The following is a 26065-nucleotide window of genomic DNA, read 5'->3' on the forward strand; positions in this document are numbered from 1 at the left end:
AGGGGAGTGGCCGCTAGGGGGCGCCTTTTTAACGGCGTCTGCTCTGCGCCGCCCTCGTTTGCTCCGTTGGCGTCATTTCCGGGCGGCGCTGAGGGCGGGCGGCGGAGTGAGTGAGTGAGTGGGGGGGGGGCACCGCCGGCGCGCGGGGGGAACCGAGCCCGGACCGGGGGGGGTTCCGGTGTGCTGGGGGCCGGAGGGGGGGGTGTGGAGAAGCGCAGGCCCCGGGGTGTTGGGGGGGCTCCGGTGGAGCGGAGGCGCCGGGGCCCGGGGTGTTGGGGGCTGGGGGGGTGTGGAGGAGTGCAGGCCTCTGGGCCCGGGGTGCTGGGGGGGCTCCGGTGCGGCCTGGGCCCGGGGTGCGGGGGGCCGGGGGGGCTCTAGAGGACCGCAGGCCCCGGGGCCCGGGGTGTTGGGGGCCGGGGGGGGCTCTGGAGGACCGCAGGCCCCGGGGCCCGGGGTGTTGGGGGCCGGGGGGGGCTCTGGAGGACCGCAGGCCCCGGGGCCCGGGGTGTTGGGGGCCGGGGGGGGCTCTGGAGGACCGCAGGCCCCGGGGCTCGGGGTGTTGGGGGCCGGGGGGGGCTCTGGAGGACCGCAGGCCCCGGGGCCCGGGGTGTTGGGGGCCGGGGGGGGCTCTGGAGGACCGCGGGGCCCGGGGTGTTGGGGGCCGGGGGGGGCTCTGGAGGACCGCAGGCCCCGGGGCCCGGGGTGTTGGGGGCCGGGGGGGGCTCTGGAGGACCGCAGGCCCCGGGGCCCGGGGTGTTGGGGGCCGGGGGGGGCTCTGGAGGACCGCGGGGCCCGGGGTGTTGGGGGCCGGGGGGGGCTCTGGAGGACCGCAGGCCCCGGGGCCCGGGGTGTTGGGGGCCGGGGGGGGCTCTGGAGGACCGCAGGCCCCGGGGCCCGGGGTGTTGGGGGCCGGGGGGGGGCTCTAGAGGACCGCAGGCCCCGGGGCCCGGTGTGTTGGGGGGGCTCCGGTGGAGCGCGGGGCCCGGGGCCCAGTGTGTTGGGGGCCGGGGGGGGCTCTAGAGGACCGCAGGCCCCGGGGCTCGGGGTGTTGGGGGGGCTCCGGTGGAGCGGAGGCGCCTCGGCCCGGTGTGTTGGGGGCCGGGGGGCTGTGGAGGAGCGGAGGCCCCGGGGCCCCGGGGTGGGGGTCTATGGCGGGGCTGAGGGTGGGGAGCGGGGAGGAGGCACAGGGGCTCATGGGGGTGGGAGACGGCCGAGCCCAAGGTGTGGGCTGGCGGAAGGGGGCCTGGGACAGCCCCTGTTCCCTGCGGCTTTGGGCCCCCACGGATGACGGCTTTGCCTTTTCTCCCCCAGTCCTCGACTGGCAGCACCATGTCTTCGGAATCCAGCAAGAAGAGGAAACCCAAAGTGATCCGCACGGACGGGGGCCCGCAGGACGGCAAGCGGGGCAAGGCCGATGCCGACCAGGTAGGGCACCCGGCTGCCCGCTGCGGCAGGGTGCTTGCCTCCTGCCTTAAAAAGAGCTGTTCTCGCTCTTTGCCGGCCTTATTCACCCCATGGGGAAGCCGTGAGACCATTCCCCCAGGGACGAGCCAGCTCCCAGCGCCTCTGAAACTCCCTCTCTGAATTTCTGAACCAGCAAACACAGCGCTCAGGGAGTCAAATGCTTCTCTGGAAGCAGAGGGAGAGTGAGCACGAAGCTGAAAGGACCCGCGGGGGGTTGCAGGTTGCCTTAAAACACTGCCGTGCGCAGCGGGATGACCGGGGTGGAAGTAGTGGTCACCTTCCCCGGTTTATCCTCTGTAGTAATTTGGAAATACCTGGCACAGGACAGATACCCGTTTAAATTTCCAGTCGCTATCTAAGAGGCGACCTGAACTCCCAAGGCGTTTTAACGCCCGGTGGTATTTGTGTCCGGGATTGTTAACCAAGTCCTCTCCCGTGTGTAAAGTCTCCTCGGTTTGGGATTAAGGCTCGGAGCCAGGAATCAAGACCTAGCAGTCTGTTTCCTGGCGCCCTTTCCAGAGAAGGTGGAAGGAACGAGCCGTAGAAGGTGCTTTCTGCCGTTGCAGGATGTTAGGTACTACAGCGAGGAGTGCGAGGTGGATCTCCGCGACCCCATCAAAGACTACGAACTCTACAGAGAGACTTGCCAGGAGCTTCAGAGGCTGATGGCAGAAATCCAGGAGCTGAAGAGCAGAGGCATCAAGGACAACGTAAGGAGAGGGCTCAGCGCTCGATTTAACGCGTTCTGTTCTTGGATGGTTTTCCTTAATCTGAGAGGAACGGGAGCAGAAGCCGTGACATCTGCTGGGGAGAGTCAGGGAAATGGAACAGCCTCCCTTAAATAAAGTAAAGTACGATTTAGCTGAGGCGTTGGTCTTGACTGAGCAGACGTTACGCAGACCGAGTTCTTCTAAAGCGTCTCCGGGCTCCTGACGGGTCGGGGGCTCCTGGGGGAGGAATTGAGCCCCTGCTGACTGCCGCGGCGTGGCCGGGCTCTCGCTGTCCCGCAGCCTCGGCCGGGGCTGGGGAAGGCACTGCGACCGCCGGGCTGTCCTCTGCGCGGTCGGGTGAGCGCTTCGGGCTCAAACGCCTCTGTTCCTACTGCCGAGAAAAAATCACTTGGAGCGAGCCCGGAAACCCCCCCATATTATTTCCAGCGGGTGACCCGTGAGTCTGGCAGCGGGAGGCTCCCTCGGAAGCGCTGGTGACGTGAATTGTGGCTCCTTAGGGAAGCGTGGAGCCCCCTTTGTGCCAGGACTCGCAGGAAGCGCCTGCAGCAAAGGGGCTTTGTGGCGAGAGCCATCTCTCCTGCTTCTAAAACCCCTCTCCTGCCACTCAGGCTGCGGAGATCGACGAGCGGCGGATTCAGAGCTGCGTCCATTTCATGACCCTGAAGAAGCTCAACCGGTTGGCTCATATTCGGCTGAAGAAAGGGAGAGATCAAACCCACGAGGCACGGAGGGCAGCTGGGGGGTGACGAATACAGGTTGGGATTTAGCGGGATCGCAGACGGTGCCATTCCTGCTTGTCCTGCGTGTGAGTGCCGGGGAGGAGCGGAACGCCAGCCGGGTTCTGGTTTTTGAATTAGAGGTTTATCAGAAGACTCTGCTGCAGTGCAGTCAAAGCTGTAATTATAACAAACGATGAAGGAGCGGTATCTGCTTCCGTCTCAAACATAACAGGGAGTTGGAAAGCTCTATTTCAGGAGTCCAGTGTGCTTGCAGGCCTGAGAAATATGTATACGGGTGGCCCCGAAGCTCCTTACCCGGAGTTCTCGGAGAGCTTTTCACAGTTCCTGAACAGCGCTCGTTTTCACTGTACCGCTGAGGGGACGGGAGGGGACTCGGCCCGTGTGCCCCAGCAGCTCTGCCCTGTTCCATGCCAGAAACGTGCTGGAAGGGAGCAGAATCGGTTTGATGTCACGATCATTTGGTTTCCCAGCCTTTGAAAATGTCTTTTTTTCCAAAAAAAATATTGTTACATACCCTAAACCCCTCTGTCCCTAGCTGGTACGGTGAGGGGGGTGCGTGCCGGTGACTCTTGCGGGGTGTGCTTGCTGGGAGGAAGGTAACAGAGCTTCACCCCCTGCTCTGGCCGTGTCTGCGTTTCAGGCAAAGCAGAAGGTCGACGCATATCACCTGCAGCTCCAGAACTTGCTCTATGAGGTGATGCACCTGCAGAAAGAGATCACCAAATGCCTGGAGTTCAAGTGAGTTTGGCCAGGGAGGAGAGGGAGCGGTGGTCTGAGGTGGGGGAGAGCCCTCCAACCTTTGGGATCTCTTGGCACATTGCCCGAGGCCGCTGCGGGAGGAGAGCGGGTGCTCCAGATGCCGCCATGCAGGAGGGACGGAGCGTCCCAGGGTTCTCGTGCTGGGACACAGGGAAAGAGGCTCGTGTAGGGAGGAGGGAAGAGGGCATCTATTGTGATAGAGGGACAGTGGAGGAGAAAACATAAATGTCAAAGACGTGGCCGCGCTGGTCTCTTCAAGGCCTCTCTGGCCTCCGTGTATCAGCTTTCTTCCGAAAGCCGAGCCTTCCGCCGTGCTCGTTGCATAGGCAGTGCTCTGTGCTGCTGCCAGGAGAGCTCTGTTTCAAATAGCGCTTTGGTTAACCACGCGGGGAAGGTGTCTCCGTGAAAGGAGGGACCCTCTTCAGACCTTTCCCTCCTCTGCTGAGCTCTGCTGCGGTTCAGCTCGCTGACGCTGTGGTGTTTGACGTAGCAGAGCGAAGCTGGGGCACGGGGCGTTGGCGTTGACTACTCTCCTGTGAGGTACGGTTGGGTTTAGCCCTGCTGCAGCGTTTCCCTCCCTTCCCCGATCTGATCTGTCCGTCCTCGCAGGTCAAAACATGAGGAGATCGAGCTGGTGAGCCTGGAGGAGTTTTACAAAGAGGCCCCCCCCGAAATCAGCCGGCCTGCCGTCACGCTGTCCGAGCCCCACCAGCAGACCCTGGCGCGCCTGGACTGGGAGCTGGAGCAGCGCAAGAGGTGGGTCAGCGGCGTCTCGGTTTGGGGTCAGCCTGCTGCAGGGTACGGCTCTCGACAGACCCCCCGGAGCGCGCTGCGCGGCTACCGGGTGAAGCAAGCGTGGGTGTTAAAGGTTTTAAAGGTTTTGACACCCTCCTGAAATAGGGTGTAGAACAAGCAACGGATTTATTGTGTAACTGAGCCCTCGGCGTGGAGGATTGCTCTTTGTGTAGAGCTGGGCTTGGTGGGATCCTTGTTTTGTAGATCACGGTGTTTTCTTTCACCCGCCTGATGTAAGAGAGCCCCGGGGGATCCCGGGGAGCTGAGCAACCCCCAAACCGGTGCGAGAGCAGCCCCATGCTGGCCGCAGCAGCTCTGCGAGGGGGACTGCCCGGCTGGGACTGCGCCTTGTGCTCTGGGTGACGACAGCAAAGGCGTCTTGGCTCTCCTGATAAACCCACGCCTGTTCTCTCACCGCGGCAGCAAACGTCAGCGCTGGGTATCAAGGGAACAAAAGTAATTCTATTGCTTGATGTTTCCGCAGCGTCTGCTTGCAGACTCTCGCAGCAGGGAACGGGGACGCCTCCCGCCGTAGGGGTGATATCAAAGGGTGGGCAGTTACGGGCTTCCACCCAGACTCCACTTCTGCAAGATGTGCCACGTTGGGCAAAGCGCTCCCTGTTTTGTCTGCCGTGCTGTGAGCAGAGGAGCAAAATGAAGTCAGCCTGGCTCAGTGGCACAGCCCAGCGCTGCTGCCATTCCTGCCTGTGCTCCTGGCACGTGCCACGGTGGGGAGCTGCCTGCGCAGCGCTCATCCCGGCCGAGCTGTGCCGGGTGCTGTTGTCCTGGCGCTGTGGCAGCCACCTCCTCAGTGCAGGCTCTGACGCGCGAGGTCCCTCAGCCACTCCGTCAACTCTTGCCCCTCACGACAAGCAAACACGACGCAGCGTTCCTGTGTTTCGATAACGGGCAGCAGCTTTTTCAGGCAGGCGGCAGCCGAGACAGCCCTCCGGAAGGATCACTGTGAACCTGCCGGTAGGCGCTGCACAAGCAGAGCCGCTCAGCGGAGCGGACTAGCGAGAGGTGCTGCAGGCGGGTGCTGCGTGGCTCGAACGCCTCATGCGTCGCCTCTCCCAGATCCTTCACGTCAATCCCATCTGCTTCTGCCTGGTGGAAGGTTCACGCTGCGGCCGAGATCCTCTGGACGGCTCTGCCTGTGGCACACGCTTGTAGAGGAGCTTTGACCTGGGGATCTCTTGAGGATCCTCCTGAAAAATGATTGTTCAGCGCAAACTGCGGAGAGGGCAAAGACAAGCTGAACTGAGCCTGTCCCGCGGTTGCGTGTTGGGTTGCTGAGAAGCCTTGCCGATCCCCAGTCCTCGCCCCATGGTATCCAGGGAACACTGTTCACCTCTCGCCGCTGCTGCGGTGGGAAATAGCCTCTTCAGCTGCCTCAAGAGCAGATGCTGGTAGTGCTCCGGGCACGTTCTGACGCTGTCGGGGTTGTTAGCGTCTATCCATAACTGTCACGTTGGTGTTTTCAGCGGTGGAACCACGTGGAGTAACGGATTTGCTTTGGAGCCCTCTGAAAGGTGCATCTTGAATGGTGTTGGAGGGATCTCCGCTGCTCTCGCTGTGGCTCTGTTTTGGGGAGCTCGGTAGAGGTGTCTGAAAGCTGGACGTCAAAACTGTGCTGTGTCGGAGCCTGTTGGGGTGCGGTGACCCAACGCAAACATAGTTTTGCTTGAAACAGAAGCGTTTCAGTCCTGCGCCGTCAGGTCCGTTGCTGCCCATCGGATGGAGGGTCCTCTGCCCTGCGGGTGCTCCGGCCCGGTGGGGAGCAGGGTGCTGAGAGGGGAGCGCCTGAGCCCCCCCGGCGGCTGCTCCCCCTGCCAGGGCAGTGCCTCGTCCTGGGCAGCACCGCCGTACCCGCCTTTCCCTGCCGCTGCTTTCTGCTGGGCAGGAGGTTGCGGTCAACAGCAGCGAGGAGATCTAACGCGTTCTCCCTGAACACGAGTGTACCCAGGGCTCGGAGCGTCGGGGTGAACTTGCATTTTCCTGGGCTTTCTACCCAGTTACAGAGGAGCACTTGCTAGTTTGTTAAACCTCGACTCGCACGGGTTTAACTGAGGAGTTGATGTGGCATGAAGCGACTGGGTGATACGGAGCGGAAAAGCCTCTTCAGGAGCTTGGCGGGGTCGTCAGGGCTCCGTCGGCGTGGCTGCTGGCCGCAGAGGCTGGCGCGTGAGCGGGTCTGCTGAGGGGAGATCCGGTTGCTGTCCCTTCTCGGAGCACAGCACAAGGCTGAGCTTCCGCTTTCTCTCCCTGTTTGTTTTCCAGCTCTAATCGGTTCCTTTCCGGCTCCGTTTGCCCTTGGCCTGAAGAGCTCTTTGTCACCGCGTCTGAGCTCTCCTGGTTTCTGCGTGACTTCTGTCAGTTCAGGAGAGCTGGGGCCCGTGACCCAGGCGGGCCCCGGCAGGATTTGTAGCTGGGATGTGTGACGGTAACCGAATTCCCACCCCTAGGCTGGCAGAGAAGTACAAGGAGTGCCTGACCAGCAAAGAGAAGATCCTGAAGGAGATCGAGGTGAAGAAGGAGTATCTGAGCAGCCTCCAGCCTCGACTCAACAGCATCATGCAGGTACTGGAGCCCCGCAGGAAGGGGAGAGGGCCTCTGGGGCTGAGCTGAGGTCAGGCTCTGAGGGCTGTGTTAGAGCGGTGCAAGGCCTGGGCTGATTCTGCTTTGGAGACGTGTCGCTCCCAGCCAGCGTGGCAGGTAGATCTGCCTCGTGCCGAGACTCCTCTGGAGTCTCCTTGTTCATGCGGCAATTCCTGCAGAACTGCGGATGGAGGAGTCATTAAATGGGCCTTTCCCTGGAGAGCGATACGCAGTTCCAGCCCCTTGTGATTGCCTTGGGAGGGAAGAACAGGAGAAGGAACTGGGTTATTTTCAGATCCAAAAGTTTTCCGGCAAAGGAGAGCTGTCAGCCCTTCCCTGGGGCTTCACCGTGCTCGCGGCTGCGTTTAACCCTGCACCGCACCGCTGTGCTGGTTTCCAGTCTCCCGCTCGCCAGCCTGGGGGCCAAGGAAGGGGTGAGGAGGGCGAACTCTTCTGTTCCCAGCGATGAAGGTTAGCCCTCTTCTTCCCCCAGGCTTCCCTGCCTGTCCAGGAGTATCTCTTCATGCCTTTCGACCAGGCGCACAAACAGTACGAGACAGCCCGACACCTCCCGCCGCCTCTCTACGTCCTCTTCGTTCAAGCCAGCGCCTACGGTCAGGCCTGCGGTGAGCACCGAGGGGGAGCGCAGTCCTTGGTGACGCTGCGAGGGGCTGTCACCGGCTGGGGCTGGGGGGTAACGTTCCCCTCTCAGGCCAGATTTCACTCAAAGCACTGCTCTGGGGACACTTTGGGAGGTCCTTTTTGTCCCATCTGCTCTGCTGCCGGATTCTGCTGAGCCCAGGGTGGCCTGGGGGCCAGCACGATGAGGCAGCAGCATTTGAAACCTTGTTTGCTCAGCTCCCTCGCTGGAAGAACCGCTTAGGAAGCTCGCTTCCCCCCTCTGCCCACTTCTCAAGGTCGGCAGGGACGTCCCTGCGGCCTGCGAGCTGGCTCAGTGCTGACGCGACCTCCCGAGAGCTGTCACCCCAGGGGTGGTGGTGACTCCAGAGCGGGCGGTACCTCTGCCTGCCCTCGCAGAGGCTCTTCCCCGCAGCTCACCCGAAAACCTTCATTCCCTTAGGCAGCTTTGCATTTTGAGGGGCTTTCCGAAGCCTCCCCGAGTTGGGAGGGATTTCCCAGCAGGGCTCGGGCTCCCCTGAGCTGTCCGCATCCCCCGTGCGGAGAGGGCCGTAAGCGTAGCGTGAGAGCTGCAATCTCACCGGCTCTGATGCCGCTGCAGGAGCGGGGCAGGCAGCAGAGGAGCGTGCAAGGACCACGCTGTGGTACTTGGCCGCACCAGGTCCCTGCTAACGAGTACCTGCGGCTCCTCGCTCCCTGCTTGTGCCAGCCGGATCCCAGCCCTGTTTGGCTCTCGATAAAGATTTGGCCTTTATGGTTTCCGGGGACAGTCCCTCAAAACCCAGCGTTTCCCCTCCTCCGACCCCGTCCTATCCAGGAGATCCAGCCCTGCGGTGGCCCCCAGGAGCCCTCCGGACAACCACCTCTTCGTTCAACCTTCCTCTGCCGCGGGGCTCTGCCTCGTGCAGCCATGAAGCGGTGCCTTTCTGGGGCAGCTTCTAACTGCCTTTCCCATGCAGCAGCGGGGTTCGTAGCTTAGTTTTTATGTCTCCTCTGTAGATAAGAAGCTTGTGGTCGCCATTGAAGGGAGCGTAGAGGAAGCCAAAGCCCTGTACAAGCCGCCTGAGGACTCGCAGGGTGCGTAGAGACTGCCTGATGCTCTGTGCGGGCAGAGGGATGGGCAGAGAAGCGGGTGGGTTCTGGGGTGGGTGCTGAGGTGGCGCAGTGCTCGGTGTCTGCTTGGCCAAAGTCCCCGGCGGCGGATCCCCTCCGTCCCCAGGTCCTCCTTCCTGAGAGACGTTCACAGTCCCTCGTCCCTTGGAGTGACCCCTTGTCCCGGGGCACAGGTTCCTGTGCGTTTGCATTCTGCTAGGGCCTCGCTTTTGGGGGGATGGTGATGTCGGGGGGAGCTGTGGTCTTGGAGAAAGGACTGGTAGTCCTTCTGGTTGTGGGAAAGGTGCTGAGCCCCGGGCGGTCCCCGCTTACGCTCCTCTCTTCGCACAGATGACGAAAGCGATTCCGATGCGGAGGAAGAGCAGACCACGGTAAGGGATAGCGCTGTCCCCTTCTGGGTCCTCTCCCAACGCAGTATCGTGGGCAAACGGACCTGCGCCTGCCAACTGGGGAGCTGGGCCCGAGTGGGGCTCGGAACTGGTCCCTACGCGCTGTCAGCGTGTGTGGAGGTGCGCTGACGTTAAACCCAGCTCTTTCTTGCGGGGAGAGAGGTGCCCTTTCCAGTTTCTGTCCCGAACGCAGGAGAGCCAGAGTACAAATCTGCCTGGCTCGCGTCCCACCACACTCGCATCCCACCCGGCAGCGGCAGCTCTCCGGCTGGAGCTGTTCCACTTTGTATAAATAGCCTCGGGCTGGGGAGGCTGCGTCCGGCGGGCAGGGATGTGTGTCTGTCCGGGCAGGGATGCGTGTCTGTCCGGGCAGGGATGCGTGTCCATCCCCTGCCCAAAGCGTTGAACCGAACTCTGCCCTGGGGGTGGTTCAGCGCTCCCTCGGGGCGGCGTTTAGGTCCTACAGGTTGTACCTTCTGGGTGCTGGGGAGAGGCCGTGGGTGCTGGCTGCTCCCAGCACGGAAGCCCACAGGAGGTTCGTGCCGCCACTCCCCACCACCCGGCAGCAGCGCCTGGTGTGTCGGGCTGTTGCTGTGGGGAAGGGTAACGGGAAGGGCCTCAGTTTCTGCCCCTGTGGGGAAGCTTTTGGGGCCAGCGGGTCCTTGGGCCCGTCTCACAGGGGCAGGGACAATCCTGGGAGCTGAAGGAACGATGGGGACCAGCGCTGCTTTGTCCTCACCCTGCAGCAGGGCAAAGATTTCCTGCTCCGCTCCCTCCCAAGGGCTGCTCCGGCCGCGGTGCTGGGGGAGTGGGGAACTAGACTGGAAGGAAAGAGCAGCGGGAGAGGAGGGTGGGGGCCAAGGGTTGCCGAGGGGTGGGAGGAGAAGGGTCTGACAGCTCTGGTTTGCCCTCCCCAGAAGCGGCGCAGACCCACCCTGGGCGTGCAGCTGGACGACAAGCGCAAGGAGATGCTCAAGCGGCACCCCTTGTCCGTCACCGTCGACCTGAAGTGCAAAGGTAAGCGGGGTCTTGGCGGAGAGCGCCCAAGGGTGTGCGACAGCAGGTCGGGGAGCAGCTCGGCAGCGCTTTGGTCCTCGGGGAGAGCTCGGGGCGCGGAGAGGCTTTCCTGCCCTCAGCCCAGCGGCCTTCCAGGGGAGAGTGAACGAGGTGGTTTAGCAGCTCTGTCTCCCGGAGCTCCTCTTGCCCACGTGGGTGGGGTGACCCTGCTCTGAACTTCCTCCTCCTACCTGGGAGCTTTTCTCTTTTGCCCCGGGGTCTTGGGCCTGACAGGTACAACCTGGCAAGTGCTGACGGAACGGTGTTGGAGGTTACGGTGCACCGGTTGCCAGTTACTCCCCACGTTGCCTCTCTGCCCCCTTTGCTGTTGTCCTGGCAGGGGGACACGTATGTCCCCCTCTGCAGAGCGCTCCGAGCTAGAGCGAACAGCGGTGTTGTCCCTTCTCTATTGGCGCAGATGAAAACGTGCTTCACCTGACCTTCTACTACCTGATGAACCTCAACGTCATGACGGTGAAATCCAAGGTGACCACTGCCGTTGAGATGACAACTGCCATCAGTGCCGGGTAAGGAGAGCCCTGGGGACACTGAGCCGGGAGCTCATCCGGCAGCGACCCCTCCGCTTGCCATGAACGCCCTGCCCTGGTGTCCTGCTGTGCTCTCTTCCGAGTGACCCGTTGGCAGAGCGACGTTGTGCCAAGGGCAGCGTGCGGTGGCAATGTCCCTCTGCTCAGCTGTAGCTCCTGTGCCCGGTGGGCCGGGGCACTCCGCGCCCAGCTGCCTGCTCCCAGCGGGTGAGGTTTTAACCTCAGTCCCTCATCCTGGCGCACTTCAAGGGCCTTTGTGCAGAGCTGCAGTTTGGAAGTGCTGTCTTGGCTTCTCCTTCTGCCTCTGGGGAGGGCTTTCAAGGTGATCCTTTCCAGCGCATCCTCTCCCCTGCCCGGCGGTATCCTTCCCCTTAGCTCCCGGGTCTTGCCAGGAGCCCTGCCAGGCTGCTGCAGCGCAGGCAGCATCCTCCTCCTCTCCCTCTGTCGCGGCAAGCCAGGGGCAGGGAGGTTGGGAACCTCTTCGAGCGGTGCCAGGCCTGTCAGGAGCTGGGGGAGAACCTCTCCTGCTCGTCCCGTTCAGTCACCCTTTCGCAGCTGAACCCCTTTCCTCCCTCCCGCAGCCCGTGCCTGCCCGCTCCCTTCACCCGCTCGCTCTGCGGGTCACCCTGTCTTGAGGGTGGGAGATGCGTCTGCTTCTCCCCGGAGACGGCTGGAGCCCGATTTGTGTGAGGAATAGCTGAAATGGCGCCTGTGGGAGCCTGCCCAGGGAGCTCCCATCAGCTGCCCGCTCTCCAGCGGCTCTCCCCGGGCCGGGAGGAGGTGCCGGAGGAGGAGGGACACGGGAGAGGCTGGTCTGGGCTTACCTGGAAGCAAGTGCTGCCTCCCAGCCCGTCCCATACGAGGCCTCCCAGTCCTCTTGGGGTTCTCTTTTCCCTGTAGGTACCCAAAATCCCCGCGACAGCAGCTCGAGTCTCTCCGCAGGGTTCCTGGGCAGGGTGCTCCCTCCCTCGCAGCTGCCCTTGGCTGTATTGCCCCCAACCAGTGGGGCTGTGGCTTGAGCCAAATCCTACAGCCCTTTACGCTTGGTCGGGCTTCTGAGTACAGTCGGAGATGAAGAATTTTATTTCATTAAGCAGAATTCCTCTACGTAAGCGTGTTGGGTGGCAAACAGCCATCAGGCCGTGCCCTGCCTCTGCTGGCGATGGTTTCTCCATATACATCAGTAGGTTTCAGAGTTAATGCGCTGGAGTGAGCCACGTCCTGGGAAACCGGGGAGCGGGTGCCCTGGGATTTCTGTCTTCTTCACAGCCAGGGAAGAGGCAGATCTCCTTTTGGAGTGTAACTAGGGGAAAGCCATTATGGTCTCAAAACCCAACTCGTGGAGCTCATAATCCCCTTCCCTGGGCTCAGAGCCTGTCAGTGGCCGCCCCGGAGAGACACAGCGCCCGGGCTGCTGCTGATTCATCTCTTCCCTCCTCCCGCCAGCGACCTGCTCTCCCCAGACTCCCTCCTCAACTGCCTCTATCCGGGAGACCACGGGAGGAAAACGCCCAACCCGGCCAACCAGTTCCAGTTTGATAAAGTGGGGTGAGTGGGGCGCTGCCCCACACAGCTGGGGCAGCTTTGTCCAGGCGGTTGGCGTGACTGCCCCGCTCCCCGCGCCGTGTGGCCCTCCCCGGCTTGTCAGCGAGGGCTCGGCAGCCGGGAAGCCGGCGTCCTGCCAGTCGGCGTCGGGTGGGCTCGTTGGGTGCAGCGTGGGGCGCGGGTGAGGACGGAGCGTCTCCCTCGGGCTGGCTCGCAGGCCGGGTGTGGGGGGGGACAAGGCGGGGAACGCTCTGCGGTGGCGTAACCCTCCCTCGTTGTCCCCACAGCATCCTGACCTTGAGCGACTACGTGACAGAGCTGGGGCACCCCTACGTGTGGGTGCAGAAGCTGGGCGGCCTGCATTTCCCTAAGGATCAGCCTCAGGCACGTCACACCCCCTCCCCTCTCCACCACAACACTGAGCTGCGATTTGGGAGGGTTTTGGGGACAGTTGTGTGTCCTGTCCCATCCCCCCCAGACCCCAGAGCGCCCGCTGGCACCAGCCGCTCCCAAACCACTGCGTGCCCTTGGCTGGGACAGGCTCAGTTGGGATAAATCTGTGCAGCGGGGCCGCGCCAACGTACTTTTATCTCCCACGTGCGATAGTCTAAGCCCTGTTCCGGGCACCGAGCGGCGATTTGAGTGTGTCCCTGTCCCCGTGGCTGGGTGGGGTGGCTCCTGGAGCGAAGGGTCCCCAGTGGGGGCCTGCGGGCGTGATGGTGACGGCCCCTCCTGCCCACAGCACACGGTCCCCGCGGACAACTCGCTGAGCGCCAGCCACATGGAGCTGACTGTGAAGCTGCTGCGGACGAGGCTGCAGTCCCGCCTGGCTCTCCACAAGCAGTTTGCGTCACTCGGTGAGCGCCTGGCTCCCTGCCCGTGCCAGGGGATGGGGGGTGCAGCAGCAGAGGAGAGCTGATTGATGTCACCTTTAACGGTGCTACAGATCTGTAGTGCCACCCTCAGCGTTCCCAGTCGTCCTCGGCACCAGCGGAGGTGGCGGGGCTGCGAGGGCTGCCCTGGTTCGGGTGGGAGAGGAAGGCTGTGCCCCCTCTCGATGCCCAGCATCCCTTTGGGACGGGCCGTCCCTGCGCTGGGAATCGATTCGGGCCGTGGCGGGAGGTGAAGCGCGCACCCTGGCCTGTCATACGCCTGTCGGGCAGGCCGGGCGTGCGCTGCCAAGGCTGTGAGCTCCGGTGGGATGGCAGCCAAGGTCTCCGCTGCTCCTCTCTGAGCGCCTGATGAAGGTGGCGGAAGGGTACCGATGTCCCCAGGTCCCGGTTTTGGAGCATCCCCACCCGCAGGACAGTGACAGAGCTCTGTCCCCGGCCCTCCCCTGCTCAGCTGGCCTTGTCCTTGGTTTCAGAGCACGGCGTCGTGCCAGTCTCCAGCGAGTGCCAGCATCTCTTCCCTACCAAGATCGTCTCACGCCTGGTGAAGTGGGCTGCCATTCCCTACGAAGATTACGCGGTAGGTGCCGAGTGCGAGGCCCTGTCCCTTCCAGCTCCCGCGGGGCGCCGACAGCTGCTGACTCCTCCTCTTGCCTCTCCTCGCAGGAGCTGCCGTACACGAAGGATGTGGTAGAGGCTGGCTTGGCTGAAGACACTCACCTCTACTACATGGCCCTGATAGAAAGGGGAACAGGTAGGCACCTTTCCTTCCCCTGGCCGTTGCTAATTCCCCCACCGATCGCCCCCAGGGCACCTTCTGGGGGTCTTCATGGGACCGGTTGGAGGCCCTGTGGGCTGTGGGTGACGTTTCTTCCCTGCCCTCCTCAGCCAAGCTCCAGGCAGCCGTCGTCCTGAACCCCGGTTACTCCACGCTGCCGCCCGTCTTCAGCCTGTGCCTGAACTGGAAAGGAGAGCGAACCGGCAGCAATGACGACAATATTCGGGTAACCCAGGGCGGTGGGAGAGCAGGCCGGAGGTCCTGGCTTTTGGGGGGCGTTCCCAGCGGTTCTGCGTCCGTAGTAAGCGAGCCGTTGGGGTGAGCTGGTGGCCAGGCAGCTCGGGGCAGGTCCCCAAGACCTGCCGGATGCAGCCGTGGGGCCTGGGAGGGCGGAGCGGAGACCCCAGCCTGCGCCAATCCCCATTCCCTCCGCCAGGCCATGGAGAGCGAGGTCAACGTGAACTACAAGGAGCTGTGGGGGCCCAAACCGGGCTACCAGCTCCTCACCAACCAGCTGCAGCGCCTGTGCATGGTGCTGGACGTCTACCTGGAGACGGAGCCCCACGACACCAGCGTGGAGGGGCCCAAGGAGTTTCCCCAGGAGAAGATGTGTCTGCGCCTGGTCAGGTTAGAGCCGGGGGCCGCGGGGCAGGGAGGAGCTGGGGGGGACCTGAGGGTGCTGGCAGGGTTCCTGGTGGCACTGCTGTCCCCGTTCCCTGACCTGGCACTGGCCTTGAAGCCTCTCTAGTCGCCTGGGGGGTTCTGCACCCCGCAGCGGGGCAGTACGCCGGGACCAGGCGCTTTCTGGGGGTTCCGTGGGCTTCCCGACCCCCTGGGTCAGCCTCTCCCTCTTCTCCTCTTCCAGGGGGCCCATGCGCCTGAAGCCCTTCAAGTTCAACTATCCTCAGGGCTTCTTCAGCCATCGCTGAGCACCCCCGGGCATCGCCCTCGTCCTGGCCGCGGGGAGGAGCGGCCCCCTCCCACCATTCCAGTTTCTTTTCCCGGGTTTTAGATTTCGTTTGAAGGTTTTGTAGCTGAAGGGATTAAATGCCGAACTGAAGGAAAAGCGTGTGCCTGCCCCTTTTGTGCAGAGGGAGGGGATGGGGGGGCTGCAGCCAGCCCTGTCCCCGGGCTCTGCTGCTGGTGCATCCCCTCGCCTGGAGCGCTGCCTGCCTCCTGCCCTCCCTCCCCACCGCAGGGCCTCGGGACCGCGGAACTGAGGTGGCTAAAAACTGAGATGGCTAAAAATAGCCTCTTTCCGGAGCCCGCACTGCGGCCCAGCCTGTCCTTGCCTGCGCTGGCCGCCAGCCAGCTGACTCGGCACAAACCCTGCAACCAGGCAGCGGCTTTGCCGCTTCCCTGGGCGTTGCGGCAGGGAGCGGAGCCCTGTCCTGGGAGAGGCAGGACCTCACCGCACCCTGCCAGGGGGGCGGTGGGAATCCCCGCACCCCGCCTCGCCCTGCTGGGTGAAAGGGAGTTGGGACGCGCCCCTTCCCCAGCGCCTCGCGGCTCCCCGCTGTGGGTCCTGGCCCACGGGCAGGGTGGCGGAGCTGGGGCTCCATCCCCGCTCCCACCGGCACTGTCCCTCCTGCCCGCCAGCGTCTCCCCTGCGGGCGATACCTCCCCGGAAGGCTGACAGATCCTCTCCGTGCCATCGGGGCGGTGCTGCAGTGTTCGGGTTAAATGGGGCCCCACCGCCCCCCTGGGAGCCACGCTTTGAAAAGGGAAGGAAGACAAAACCCCAAACCACTAAAACCCTCCGCGGGGTGGGGGGCTGCCCCCATTTCCGGCCCCTGCACAGGCAGGGATCGCACAGGCGTCCCACCGCGTCCTTTGTGCCTGCTGGGGGGTGGGCTCGCCCCAGGCTTTCCTCCTGGGACCTTGGAAAGGCGCGTGTCACCCCCCCAGCCCTGGGTGACAGGTCCCAGCCCCCCCGGCCAGGCTTCCCTGCCTTCCTTCACCCTCTCCTCCTCCTCCTCCCACCCCAGAGAGGAGGCCAGCAGCGGCGGGGGGTCTCTGTAAGCACTTTATTTGGTTATTGCACAGAAAGCAAACAACAGTGGGCTGAGGTTCCTCGTGCACCCTGCGTCTGTGAGCATTCCTGCGGCGCCCAGCCTCTCCCACCGAAGCCGGCTGCAGCCTGGGCCACCGCTCGGAGGGACAGCCGTCACCCCCGGGCCAGGGAAGGACCCCGCCAGCCCCCCTCCCAAGCAGCTAGAGCTCTGCGTTGCGCTCGTCCATCCATTGCACGTATATTAAATAAATGCACTTATAGGAGAAGGGCGGTCGGGTCCCCCGGGGGTCTCTTCTCCTCGGTTATAATTCAAGTGTGTACATGTGGCGCTCGGCGTGTATCACGTTCTGCTAGGGAAGCTATCGGCCAAACCGCCGGGGCAGGGCGGCGAGGGGCTGCGTCTCTCACACGGACATATTGCTAAGGTAAAGCCCGGCCCGGCGGGAGGTCGCCACTCCGGGCCTGGCCCTCGGAGGGGAGCGGAGCAGCTCCCGCGCCCAGAGGTGCTCTTTGGCGCCTGGGACTCTGCTCACTTCTTTCCCGGGGCGGGTGCCGGCTCCGGGGCTTTGCCCTCCTTGCTGGAGGGGGCCTCTTTAGGCGCCTCGGCCTTGGGGGGCTCCGTACTGGCTTTGGGGTCATCTTTGGGTTTCGCTTTAGCTTTGGGCTCCTCCACCTTCTCCTTCTTGGGCTCCTCCACCTTCTCCTCAGCCTTTGGCTTCTCCACCTTCTCCTCAGCCTTTGGCTTCTCCACCTTCTCCTCAGCCTTTGGCTTCTCAGTCTCCTTCGCAGCCGCTTTGCCGACCTCCTGCTGAGGTTTTGGTGGAGTCTCCTTCTCGGCTTTTCCTTCTTCCGCAGGTTTGGCACCTGGCTTGGTGGTCTCCTTCACCGGCGGGGCCGGAGGCTCCGGCACCGCAGCTGCCTTCTCTTTGGGCTCCACCTTGGCTGCGACATCCTTCTTGGGAGCGTCCTCTTTCCTGCCCTCCTCGGCTCCGGGCTTGGAGGGAGCCTTTGCCTCTTCCTTCGCAGGGGCTTTCGGCTCCTTCGGAGGGGAGGGGGTGGGCTCCTTGGCTGGGGCCACTTCTTTCTGCGGAGACTTGGCCGCCTCCTTCACAGGAGATTTGGCTTTCTCGGGGGGCTTCACGGTCGGGCTCTTGGCCTCCTCCTTTGAGGGGGTTGGGGGCTTCTCTGGGGACTTCACGGTCGGGGTCTTGGCCTCCTCCTTTGAGGGGGTTGGGGGCTTCTCCGGGGACTTCACGGTCGGGGTCTTGGCCTCCTCTTTCGAGGGGGTTGGGGGCTTTTCTGGGGACTTCACTGCTGAGGTCTTGGCCTCCTCTTTCGAGGGGGGTGCAGGTTTCTCTGGGGACTTCACGGTCGGGGTCTTGGCCTCCTCTTTGGAGGGGGTTGAGGGTTTCTCTGGGGACTTCACTGCTGAGGTCTTGGCCTCCTCTTTCGAGGGGGTTGCGGGTTTCTCCGGGGACTTCACGGTCGGGGTCTTGGCCTCCTCTTTCGAGGGGGTTGGGGGCTTTTCAGGGGATTTGACAGCCGGAGTCTTGGCCTCCTCCTTTGAGGGGCTTGGGGGTTTCTCTGGGGACTTGACAGCCGGGCTCTTGGCCTCCTCTTTCAAGGGGGGTGCAGGTTTCTCTGGGGACTTGACAGTCGGGCTCTTGGCCTCCTCCTTTGAGGGGCTTGGGGGCTTTTCAGGGGACTTGACAGCCGGAGTCTTGGCCTCCTCCTTTGAGGGGGACTTGGGTTTCTCTGGGGACTTGGCCTCCTCTTTTGCAGGAGATTTGGCCTCCTCTTCGCCCTCTGCTTCAGCTTTCTCCTCTTCTTCCGCCTCCTCTTCAGCTTTCTCCTCTTCTTCCTCCTCCTCTTCAGCTTTCTCCTCTTCAGCCGCTTTCTCAGCCTCATCCTCCTCTGTGACCTCCTCAGTCACCTGGATTTCCTCTGTCTGCTCCTCCACGATCACGGTCTCCTTCTCAGACTTTTCCACCACCTTGATCTTCTCCTCGCTCTTCACCTTGATGTTGGTGGGGATGCTGGGAGCCTTGGGAACCACCTCAGGGAAGGAGATCATCCCATAACCAGTCTCGATCCGATATTCCTCCCCTTCCAAGAGCTTTCTGTCAGGAAGAGACCAGAGCAGGGCTGTCAGTGCTTGCTTCTCACCCAGCTCTCTCCGCCTCCCACGACCAGGAGCTGCCAGCCATGCCCTGCGGCTCTGTCGCCCTCCTTGCCCTGCGGCTCCGTCACCCTCCTTGCCCTGCTTTCAAGATTCCGGCTGACCCTCCTGCTCCTACGCCCTGAGCTGTGCAGGTTCCCTCACCCTTCCCTCCGCAAAGGGCTGCGTCATCCAGTTGGACGTTGCCCGCCACGGTCGTGGAGGCTGGATGGTCTCTCTCCCACCCAGAAGGGCCCAGGTGTTAGCGAGGGCCCTCGAGGAGCGGTCCCCGGAGACACCAGCACTGGGGACGGGCTGAGCCCCTCTCCCACCTGCCCCTTGGCACCCCCATACCTATAGGCAGCAATTTCAATGTCCAGAGCCATTTTGACGTTGAGCAGATCCTGGTACTCCCGGAGCTGAGCTGCCATCTCCCACTTGGTGTTCCTCAGCTCGCTGTCAAGCTGCTGGATGGTTTCCTGAGGCAGACAGAGCAACTGGTGACATGATGGAGGGGGACAGTCCCCAGGAGAAGGGGGACACGGAGCACCCCTAAAGGCTCCCTTGGTCTCCAGAGGAGGGACTGCTCACCCAGTACTGGGGTGGCCTCAGAGAGGGGTCTGCACCCGCCTCTCCCCGCAGACACGGGGGAAGAGGACACGTTCCAGTGTGTCCCGTTCCCTTGGGGGAGCTGGCGGGAGCCCCGCGCTGCCCCTGCTGCGAGCTGCACCGCGGCCAGCCGAGCCCCCGGCCCCCTCCCAGAGCTCCAGGCAGTGCGGGGACAAGCTGTAGGGACGTCTGGGTGAGTCTGATGACCACCCGGCCCCAGCCTGAGGCTGATGGGGCGTCACCCCGGGGACGGTCTTTCAGTCCACAGCCACCACCCGGTGCAGCCCTGTGCTGCAGCTCCCAGCTGTGGGACAGAAGGACCCGAACCCCGGCCACGCTTCAGCGGTGTCACGGGTGGCCCAAAGCCCGGCGGAGATGGGGGAGAGCTCCTTCAGGGGTGAGGGACGCAACAGTCCGGATGCAACCTCAGGCTCTGAGTGACTGATCACCAGGAGCTGGGGAAGGCCGCGGCTCTCCACCCAACCCTCAGTATTTGCTGTTGGTCAGCACCATCTCTGAAGCCAAAGCACCAGCGCAGCTCCTCCATGGCAGCTGGATGGTCCCTCCCCACCAACCGACAGCTCTGGGACGCTGCCGGCTGCGCCACGGTACCTGGTAGGACAGGACATCTGCGTGATGGCGCTCCTCCGAGTCCTGTCTCTGCCTCTCCAGTGACTCCTGGGTCCCTTTGAGGGCTTCGAGCTCGGTGGTCTTGGACTGGAGCTGGCGGCGGTACTCGCAGATCTCCTCCTGGGCCAAGCGGATGGCGTCCGTGTTCACCTTGGCAACCTCCGAGAGCTTGTCCAGCCTCACTGCGACAGGGGAAGGGAGAAGCTGCGGGGAGGGAGGCTGCAGCCTCCCCTTCTTGGGGAGCCTCACATCTTTTAAGACCGCGCGTCCTCTGCGTGCGCGTCCTCTGCGGAGCCGGCCCGGGCAGGGGCTCCCCGGCTGCACCAGCCCTCGCTCCCCCTGTGCTCCCGCTGTGCGGGGGGTGGCGGTGCCCGGGCAGGAGGGCTGTTTTCACCCTCCTGGACTTTTCCCAGCGCAAACCCACGCTGCGAACCTCCCTCTCCCCTCCAGCTCCTGCCGCAACCCCTGTGACCTGGAGAGCCGCCTGCGCACACCACCCTGCCCCACCCGGCTCCAGCCCGGGGCGGGGGGAGTGCCGCAGCGCCCCACAGCCACTCGGGGGGACAGGAGGAAGGGGGGGGACAGGGTTGGGGGGGACACACACACAGACCCCCCCCCCGCGCCCTCGGGGCAGACTGCGCCCCGCGGGGACAGCGCGCCCGGAGGTGCCGCACCCGCCGCTGTCCGCGGTGCTGAACCGCCGCTCTCCAGGGTGCTGAACCAGCGCGCCCATGGGTGCTGAGCCCCGGGGTGCCCCTCCCGCCCCCCCCCGCCAGTACCGTAGTGCCCCACCCAACACCCCTGCTCCCCCCCCACCCCCCCGCCGGGGATGCGGCACTCCCCCCCGCCCCCACCGTGTAGTCCCCTCCCCGCAGACACTCCGGGCCCCGCTCCAGCGGGGAGGGACCGGTAGAGCGCCCTGCGGCATTCCGGGGGGGGGGGGGGGGGGGGGGATGCGGCACCCCACAAACTTTCGGGGTGCCGGAGCAGTGACCGTGGCACCCTCCCCGAAACGCATTGCGGCGCCGTGCCCCAGCGTACCCGCAGACACCCGGGAGCTGCTGGCAGGGGTGGGGCTCCCTGCTGCCCCCGGGGGGGGACCCCAACACCCTCCCGGAGCACAGTACATATAGGGGGGTCCCCGCACCCCCCGGGGTGGGGTTACTCTAACGCCCTCCCGGAGCACAGTATATATGGGAGGGTCCCCGCACCCCCCCGGGGTTGGGTTACTCTAACGCCCTCCTGGAGCACAGTACATATGGGGGGGGTCCCCGCACCCCCCCGGGGTTGGGTTACTCTAACGCCCTCTCGGCGCACAGTACATATGGGGGGGTCCCCGCACCCCCCGGGGTGGGGTTACTCTAACGCCCTCCTGGAGCACAGTATATATGGGGGGGTCCCCGCACGCCCCGGGGTGGGGTTACTCTAACGCCCTCCCGGCGCACAGTACATATGGGGGGGGGTCCCCGCACCCCCCGGGGTTGGGTTACTCTAACGCCCTCCCGGCGCACAGTACATATGGGGGGTCCCCGCACCCCCGGGGTGGGGTTACTCTAACGCCCTCCGGAGCACAATACATATAGGGGGGTCCCGCACCCCCCGGGGTGGGGTTACTCTAACGCCCTCCCGGCGCACAGTACATATGGGGGGGGTCCCCGCACCCCCCCGGGGTGGGGTTACTCTAACGCCCTCCCGGCGCACAGTACATATAGGGGGGTCCCCGCACCCCCCCGGGGTTGGGTTACTCTAACGCCCTCCCGGAGCACAGTACATATGGGGGGGGTCCCCCGCACCCCCCGGGGTTGGGTTACTCTAACGCCCTCCCGGCGCACAATACATATAGGGGGTCCCCGCACCCCCCGGGGTGGGGTTACTCTAACGCCCTCCCGGAGCACAATACATATAGGGGGGTCCCCGCACCCCCCGGGGTTGGGTTACTCTAACGCCCTCCTGGAGCACAGTACATATGGGGGGGGGTCCCCGCACCCCCCCGGGGTTGGGTTACTCTAACGCCCTCCCGGAGCACAATACATATAGGGGGGTCCCCGCACCCCCCGGGGTGGGGTTACTCTAACGCCCTCCCGGCGCACAGTACATGTTGGGGGGTCCCCGCACCCCCCGGGGGCGCGGGTGCCTTAACGCCCTCCCGGCGCGCGGCAGCCCGCGGGGTCCCCGCACCCCGGGGAGCGGAGGGGGGAGTTGGGGGGGGGGGCCCGGCGGGACACAGCCACAGCCACTCACCGCGGAACCACTCCTCGGCCTGCAGCGTGCTGCGCACCGCCGTGCCCTCCAGCTGGGGCGCGCAGGTCGCGGAGGGCGGCGGTGACACCGGGGCGGAGGGCGGCGGGGGGCTCAGCGGGGGGCTCGGCCCGGGCCCGCGTAGCAGCGCACCCACCTCGGCCCGGTGCTGCCGCCGCAGCAGCTCAGCCTCCTCCCGCAGCGCTCGGGCTCGCTCCTCCAGCGGCCCCCGCGCCCGTTCCGCCTGCGCGGAGCGCTGGGCCAACCCGCGGGTCACCGCCTCCAGCTCGTTTCGCTGCCGGCTCTCCCCCTCCAGCCGCTCCCGGAGCGCGGCCACGTCCTCGGTCAGGCGCGCCCGTTCCAGCCGCAGCTGCCCCTTCTCGGCGCCCAAGCGCAGGACGGTGCTCCGCATATCGCGCAACTCCCGCGCGTACAACTCGCCCATAGCCGAGCGCCCCTCCTGCTGCTGCCGCAGCGCCGCCGCCTCCGCCGCCAGCGCCCGGTTCTGCTGCTCCAGCGCCCGCACCCGCTCGATGTAACCGGCGAAACGGTCGTTCAGCGTCTGCAGCAGTTCCTTCTCGTTCCGCGCCCGCGGTTCGCCGTTCAGCGAGTCCAGGCTCTCGGTGGAGGAGGCGGCCGCGCTGCCGCCCCCCGCGCCCCGAGCGCGTCCCACCGGGCCCGGCCACGAGTGGAAACCGCTGGAGGCGGCGGAGCGCGGGGGGAGCGCGGGGGGGGTCCTTGCGGAGCCCCCCCGGGGGGCCCAGCAGCGGCTCCAGCATCAGGCTCATGGCCAACCCCCCGTCCGCGCTGCGGCACCGGCGCCGCCGCCCTCCGCTTTATAGGGGCTCGGGGGCGGCCGCTCCGCCCCGCCACCGGCCACGGGGATGGGCACCCCGCAGCGGCACCGCCCCGCGCCGCAGCACCGGGGGTGTGGGGGGACCCCAGGGCCGCGCCCCGGGTGGGGAGGGGGACCCCCGGGTGGGGAACGGGACCCCCGGGTGGGGAGTGGGACCCCCGGGATGGGGAGGGGGACCCCCGGGTGGGGAGTGGGACCCCGGGTGGGGAACGGGACCCCCCGGATGGGGAACGGGATCCCGGGATGGGGAGTGGGACCCCCGGGTGGGGAATGGGACCCCCGGGATGGGGAGTGGGACCCCGGGATGGGGAGGGGGACCCCCAGGAGGGGAACGGGACCCCGGGTGGGGAGGGGGACCCCGGGATGGGGAACGGGACCCCCGGGTGGGGAGTGGGACCCCCGGGATGGGGAGGGGGACCCCCGGGTGGGGAGTGGGACCCCGGGATGGGGAACGGGACACCTGGGTGGGGAACGGGACCCCGGGATGGGGAGGGGGACCCCGGGAGGGGGAGGGGGACCCCCGGGTGGGGGAGGGGGACCCCCGGGAGGGGGATGGGACCCCCGGATGGGGAGGGGGGACCCCGGGATGGGGAGGGGGACCCCCGGGAGGGGGAACGGGACCCCGGGATGGGGAGTGGGACCCCGGGTGGGGAACGGGACCCCCGGGATGGGGAGTGGGACCCCGGGTGGGGAACGGGACCCCCGGGATGGGGAGTGGGACCCCCGGGATGGGGAACGGGCGCCATCCGAGAAGGGAGTGGGGACCACGCGGGAGGAGAACGGGGTCCCCCCGGGAAGGAAGAGGGGACCCCCGAGGACTGAGCGAGGGGCCCGTGGAAAGGGAGCGGGGACCCCCCGAAGGGAGAGGGACCCCCGGGGGAGAGAGTGGGACCCCCGGGGGGGGGAGCGGGACCCCCGGGGGCACAGCAGGGCCCGGCCCCCGGGGTGAAGGAGAGCGGGGGGACCCCGGGGGGGCCCAGACAGCCCCTCCCGCGGGCGGGTGACAGAGAAGGGACCCGCGGGGGGGGACACACGACCCCTCCCCACACACACACACTTTGCGACCCCCCCCCGGGGTCGGGCACCGCTCGGGGCTGTGGGTCCCCCCCGGCGGGGGGGGGGGGGGGGGCTCTGCAGGGGGGTCCCCCGGGCCCCCCCCAAAGCGGGGTCCGGGGGGGCTTCCGGGCGGGGAGGGGGCGGAGAACCGGGTCCGCCATCCCGCCAGGGGGGGGCACCGACCCCCGGGGGACCCCCAAACCCGCCCTGGGGGGGTGGGCAGCCCCGCCCATGGCACGCCCGACCAATCAGCACTCGTAGGTCATCTGGCCAGTCAGCACGCGTAACCCAGCTGGCCAATCAGCACAGCTGCAGCTCAGCCAATCAACGTATAGAGATCTCGACCGGTCCGCAGGTACCCCCAGCTCAGCCAACCCGCAGCGAAGCAGAGCTCAGCCAATCAGCAGCCAGGGACGCGCTCCTTGTCAATCAAACCTCAGGTACGTGCAGCCCAGCCAATCAGAAGCCGGGTACGTGGAGCCCAGCCAATCAGCGCTCCCCAGCCCTGGCAGGGGTCACTGGGAGGCTTGGAGGGGTGATGGCTGCGGTGCCCCGGTGCATGCTGGGACGGGGGGGGGGACCCCTCAGTGCCCCGGTGCATGCTGGGACGGGGGGGACCCCCAGTGCCCCGGTGCAGGCCGCGGCGGGCAGGAGGAGCGCGGGGCGCGGTCCCCTGTCCCGTCCCCGGGGCCCGGCACAGCCCCTCCGGTGTCCCCTCTCCCCTCCCGCCCCCCCCCGGCCCCACCCCGTCTCCCCACGCCCCTCCCCTCTCCCCCCCGGCCCCGCTCCCGCCCTCCGCCCCGCCATAGCCACGCCCCTCCCCGCTATAGCCACGCCCCTCCCCGCCATAGCCACGCCCTCCCCACTATAGCCACGCCCATCCTCGCCATAGCCCCGCCCATCCCTGCCATAGCCACGTCCCTCCCCACTATAGCCACGCCCCTCCCCGCCATAGCCCCGCCCCTCCCCGCCATAGCCCCGCCCCTCCCTGCCATAGCCCCACCCCTCCCCGCCATAGCCCCTCCCCAGCTCCGCCCCCGCCCCGCCCCGGAAGCGCTCCCCCGCGCGGCGCTCACTTCCGCTGGGCCGGTGGCAGCGGGCGGCGGCGGCGGCAGCAGGTACGGGCCGGGCCGGGCCGGGGGCGGGGGGCCGAGCACGGGAGGCGGCGGCGGCTGCTCCTCCAGGCGGCCCCGCTGCACGGCCCTCCCCGCCGGCGGGGGCTGCTGGCGGCCTCTGACCGTGTGCGCCCCGGGCCGGGCCCCCCCGTTGGTGGGCCGAGCTCCGGGCCGGGTTGGGCCGCCCCCCCCCCCGGGCCCTTCCCGCCCCCCCCCCCGGGCCCTTCCCGCCCCCCCCCCGGGCCTGGCCTCGCCCCCCGCCCAGGCGCGGCAGCACACGGGGCCCCCTCCAGCCTGGAGCCCCGGTTCCGGCCTCTCCCGGCCCAGGGCCGCCTCCCGCCCCGCGGTGCCGCCGCGGGCCCAGCCCGGGTGTGTGCCTCTCCCCGCGCCCTCCGTAGCTCCGTGTCCCAACAATCCCCACCCGGCCCGGGGTCAGCCCCGGAGTCCGCTTCCCCCCCTCCGCCAGCTGTACCCCCCGGGGGAGCGGCCGGAGCCGCCACCGGGCATGGCTCCTGGGGGGCAGGTCCCGCGGGAGGCGCGGGTTTCCCGGTCTGCCGCAGCCACCGGGGCGTCCCCCCCACTCCCGCCTCCCTCTCGAGCTCCCGGGTACAGCCGCAGCAGCCCCGTGCCCCGCCGAGCTCCCGGCTCTGGGGCGGGAGGTGGAAGGAGTCAAGAGCCGAAGGGGGCCCGGAGCTCGGGGGGGCACCGGGCCCGGCGGGGGGGCTGGGGGGGGCCCGGGAAAAGGGGAACCGCGGGAAGAGGTCGGTACCGGCCTCCGCTGAGACGTGGAGGAGGCCGGGAGCTGGGCCTGGATCCGACAGGGAGGCACCCGCTCTGGTACCCTGTGCTCACCGCCCCCTCCGGGGAGGTTTTAGGGTGGAAAACCCCCAAATCTGATAAAAAAGGAGTCTGTGAAACAGCTTCTGCCTAAAGGAGGTGCGTTATAGGTGTTCTCCTTCCCTGCGGCTGCTTTCTACCGTACGGAGTTTGGCAGAGGTGTAAAACTCGTCGGGGCACCGTCCCCCCGTAGCGGGGGGGGCTCGGACGGGGTTTTACCCTCCGCTCTCCCGTGGGGCGAGAAACGGGTTCCTCGGGTACGCGGTTGGATCGATCGGGTGTTCCTGCCCCAAACCTGTGGCTGTGGGATCCCGGGCCGCTTCCCACGCCCCTCAGACTGCCGCTCTGAACAAACCGGACACTTTGGGACCCCGCGGGGCTTTCCAGCGGTGTTGGTCCTTACTCGGATCAAGCCAGGCTGGGAACTCGGCGGCAGGAGGTGTCCGTCCTCAGAGCCCTGCGGAGCGCGGCTTTCCTGGCTGGAGAACGTCCCTTCTGCCGTGGGAA

At 66.2% G+C, this 26065-nt stretch overlaps 2 protein-coding genes across 2 annotated transcripts; one reads left to right on the forward strand and one right to left on the reverse strand.

Annotated features, from left to right (window-relative positions):
* The first annotated feature begins 88 nt into the window (after positions 1–88).
* THOC5 (THO complex subunit 5) lies at positions 89–15100 on the forward strand. The gene is made up of 20 exons (XM_059827790.1): positions 89–110; positions 1312–1425; positions 2031–2174; positions 2804–2917; positions 3576–3673; positions 4304–4450; positions 6955–7069; positions 7581–7713; positions 8726–8803; positions 9170–9210; positions 10146–10245; positions 10703–10811; positions 12279–12380; positions 12665–12761; positions 13120–13234; positions 13744–13847; positions 13934–14021; positions 14156–14271; positions 14482–14672; positions 14911–15100. Exons 2-20 carry the CDS (start codon positions 1330–1332, stop codon positions 14972–14974), a joined length of 2052 nt encoding a protein of 683 aa, XP_059683773.1. The 5' UTR covers positions 89–110; positions 1312–1329; the 3' UTR covers positions 14975–15100.
* A 1488-nt stretch (positions 15101–16588) lies between these two features.
* Positions 16589–22482, reverse strand: NEFH (neurofilament heavy chain). Its single transcript, XM_059827787.1, is given in 7 exon segments — positions 16589–18179; positions 18572–18696; positions 19439–19638; positions 21698–21752; positions 21754–21830; positions 21833–22415; positions 22417–22482. Coding segments are annotated over 7 exon segments (2697 nt in total).
* Between the last annotated feature and the right edge of the window lie 3583 nt (positions 22483–26065).

Source organism: Gavia stellata, chromosome 21 (assembly GCF_030936135.1).
Source record: "Gavia stellata isolate bGavSte3 chromosome 21, bGavSte3.hap2, whole genome shotgun sequence".
NCBI lineage: Eukaryota > Metazoa > Chordata > Aves > Gaviiformes > Gaviidae > Gavia > Gavia stellata.

Excerpts from the sequence above, each read along its gene's own strand:
- THOC5 (XM_059827790.1), top strand. The coding sequence starts at position 1,330 with ATGTCTTCGGAATCCAGCAAGAAGAGGAAACCCAAAGTGATCCGCACG. Across the intron at positions 3,674-4,303 it reads ACCAAATGCCTGGAGTTCAA|GTCAAAACATGAGGAGATCG; the intron begins GTGAGTTTGGCC and ends CCGTCCTCGCAG. Across the intron at positions 14,673-14,910 it reads ATGTGTCTGCGCCTGGTCAG|GGGGCCCATGCGCCTGAAGC; the intron begins GTTAGAGCCGGG and ends CTCCTCTTCCAG.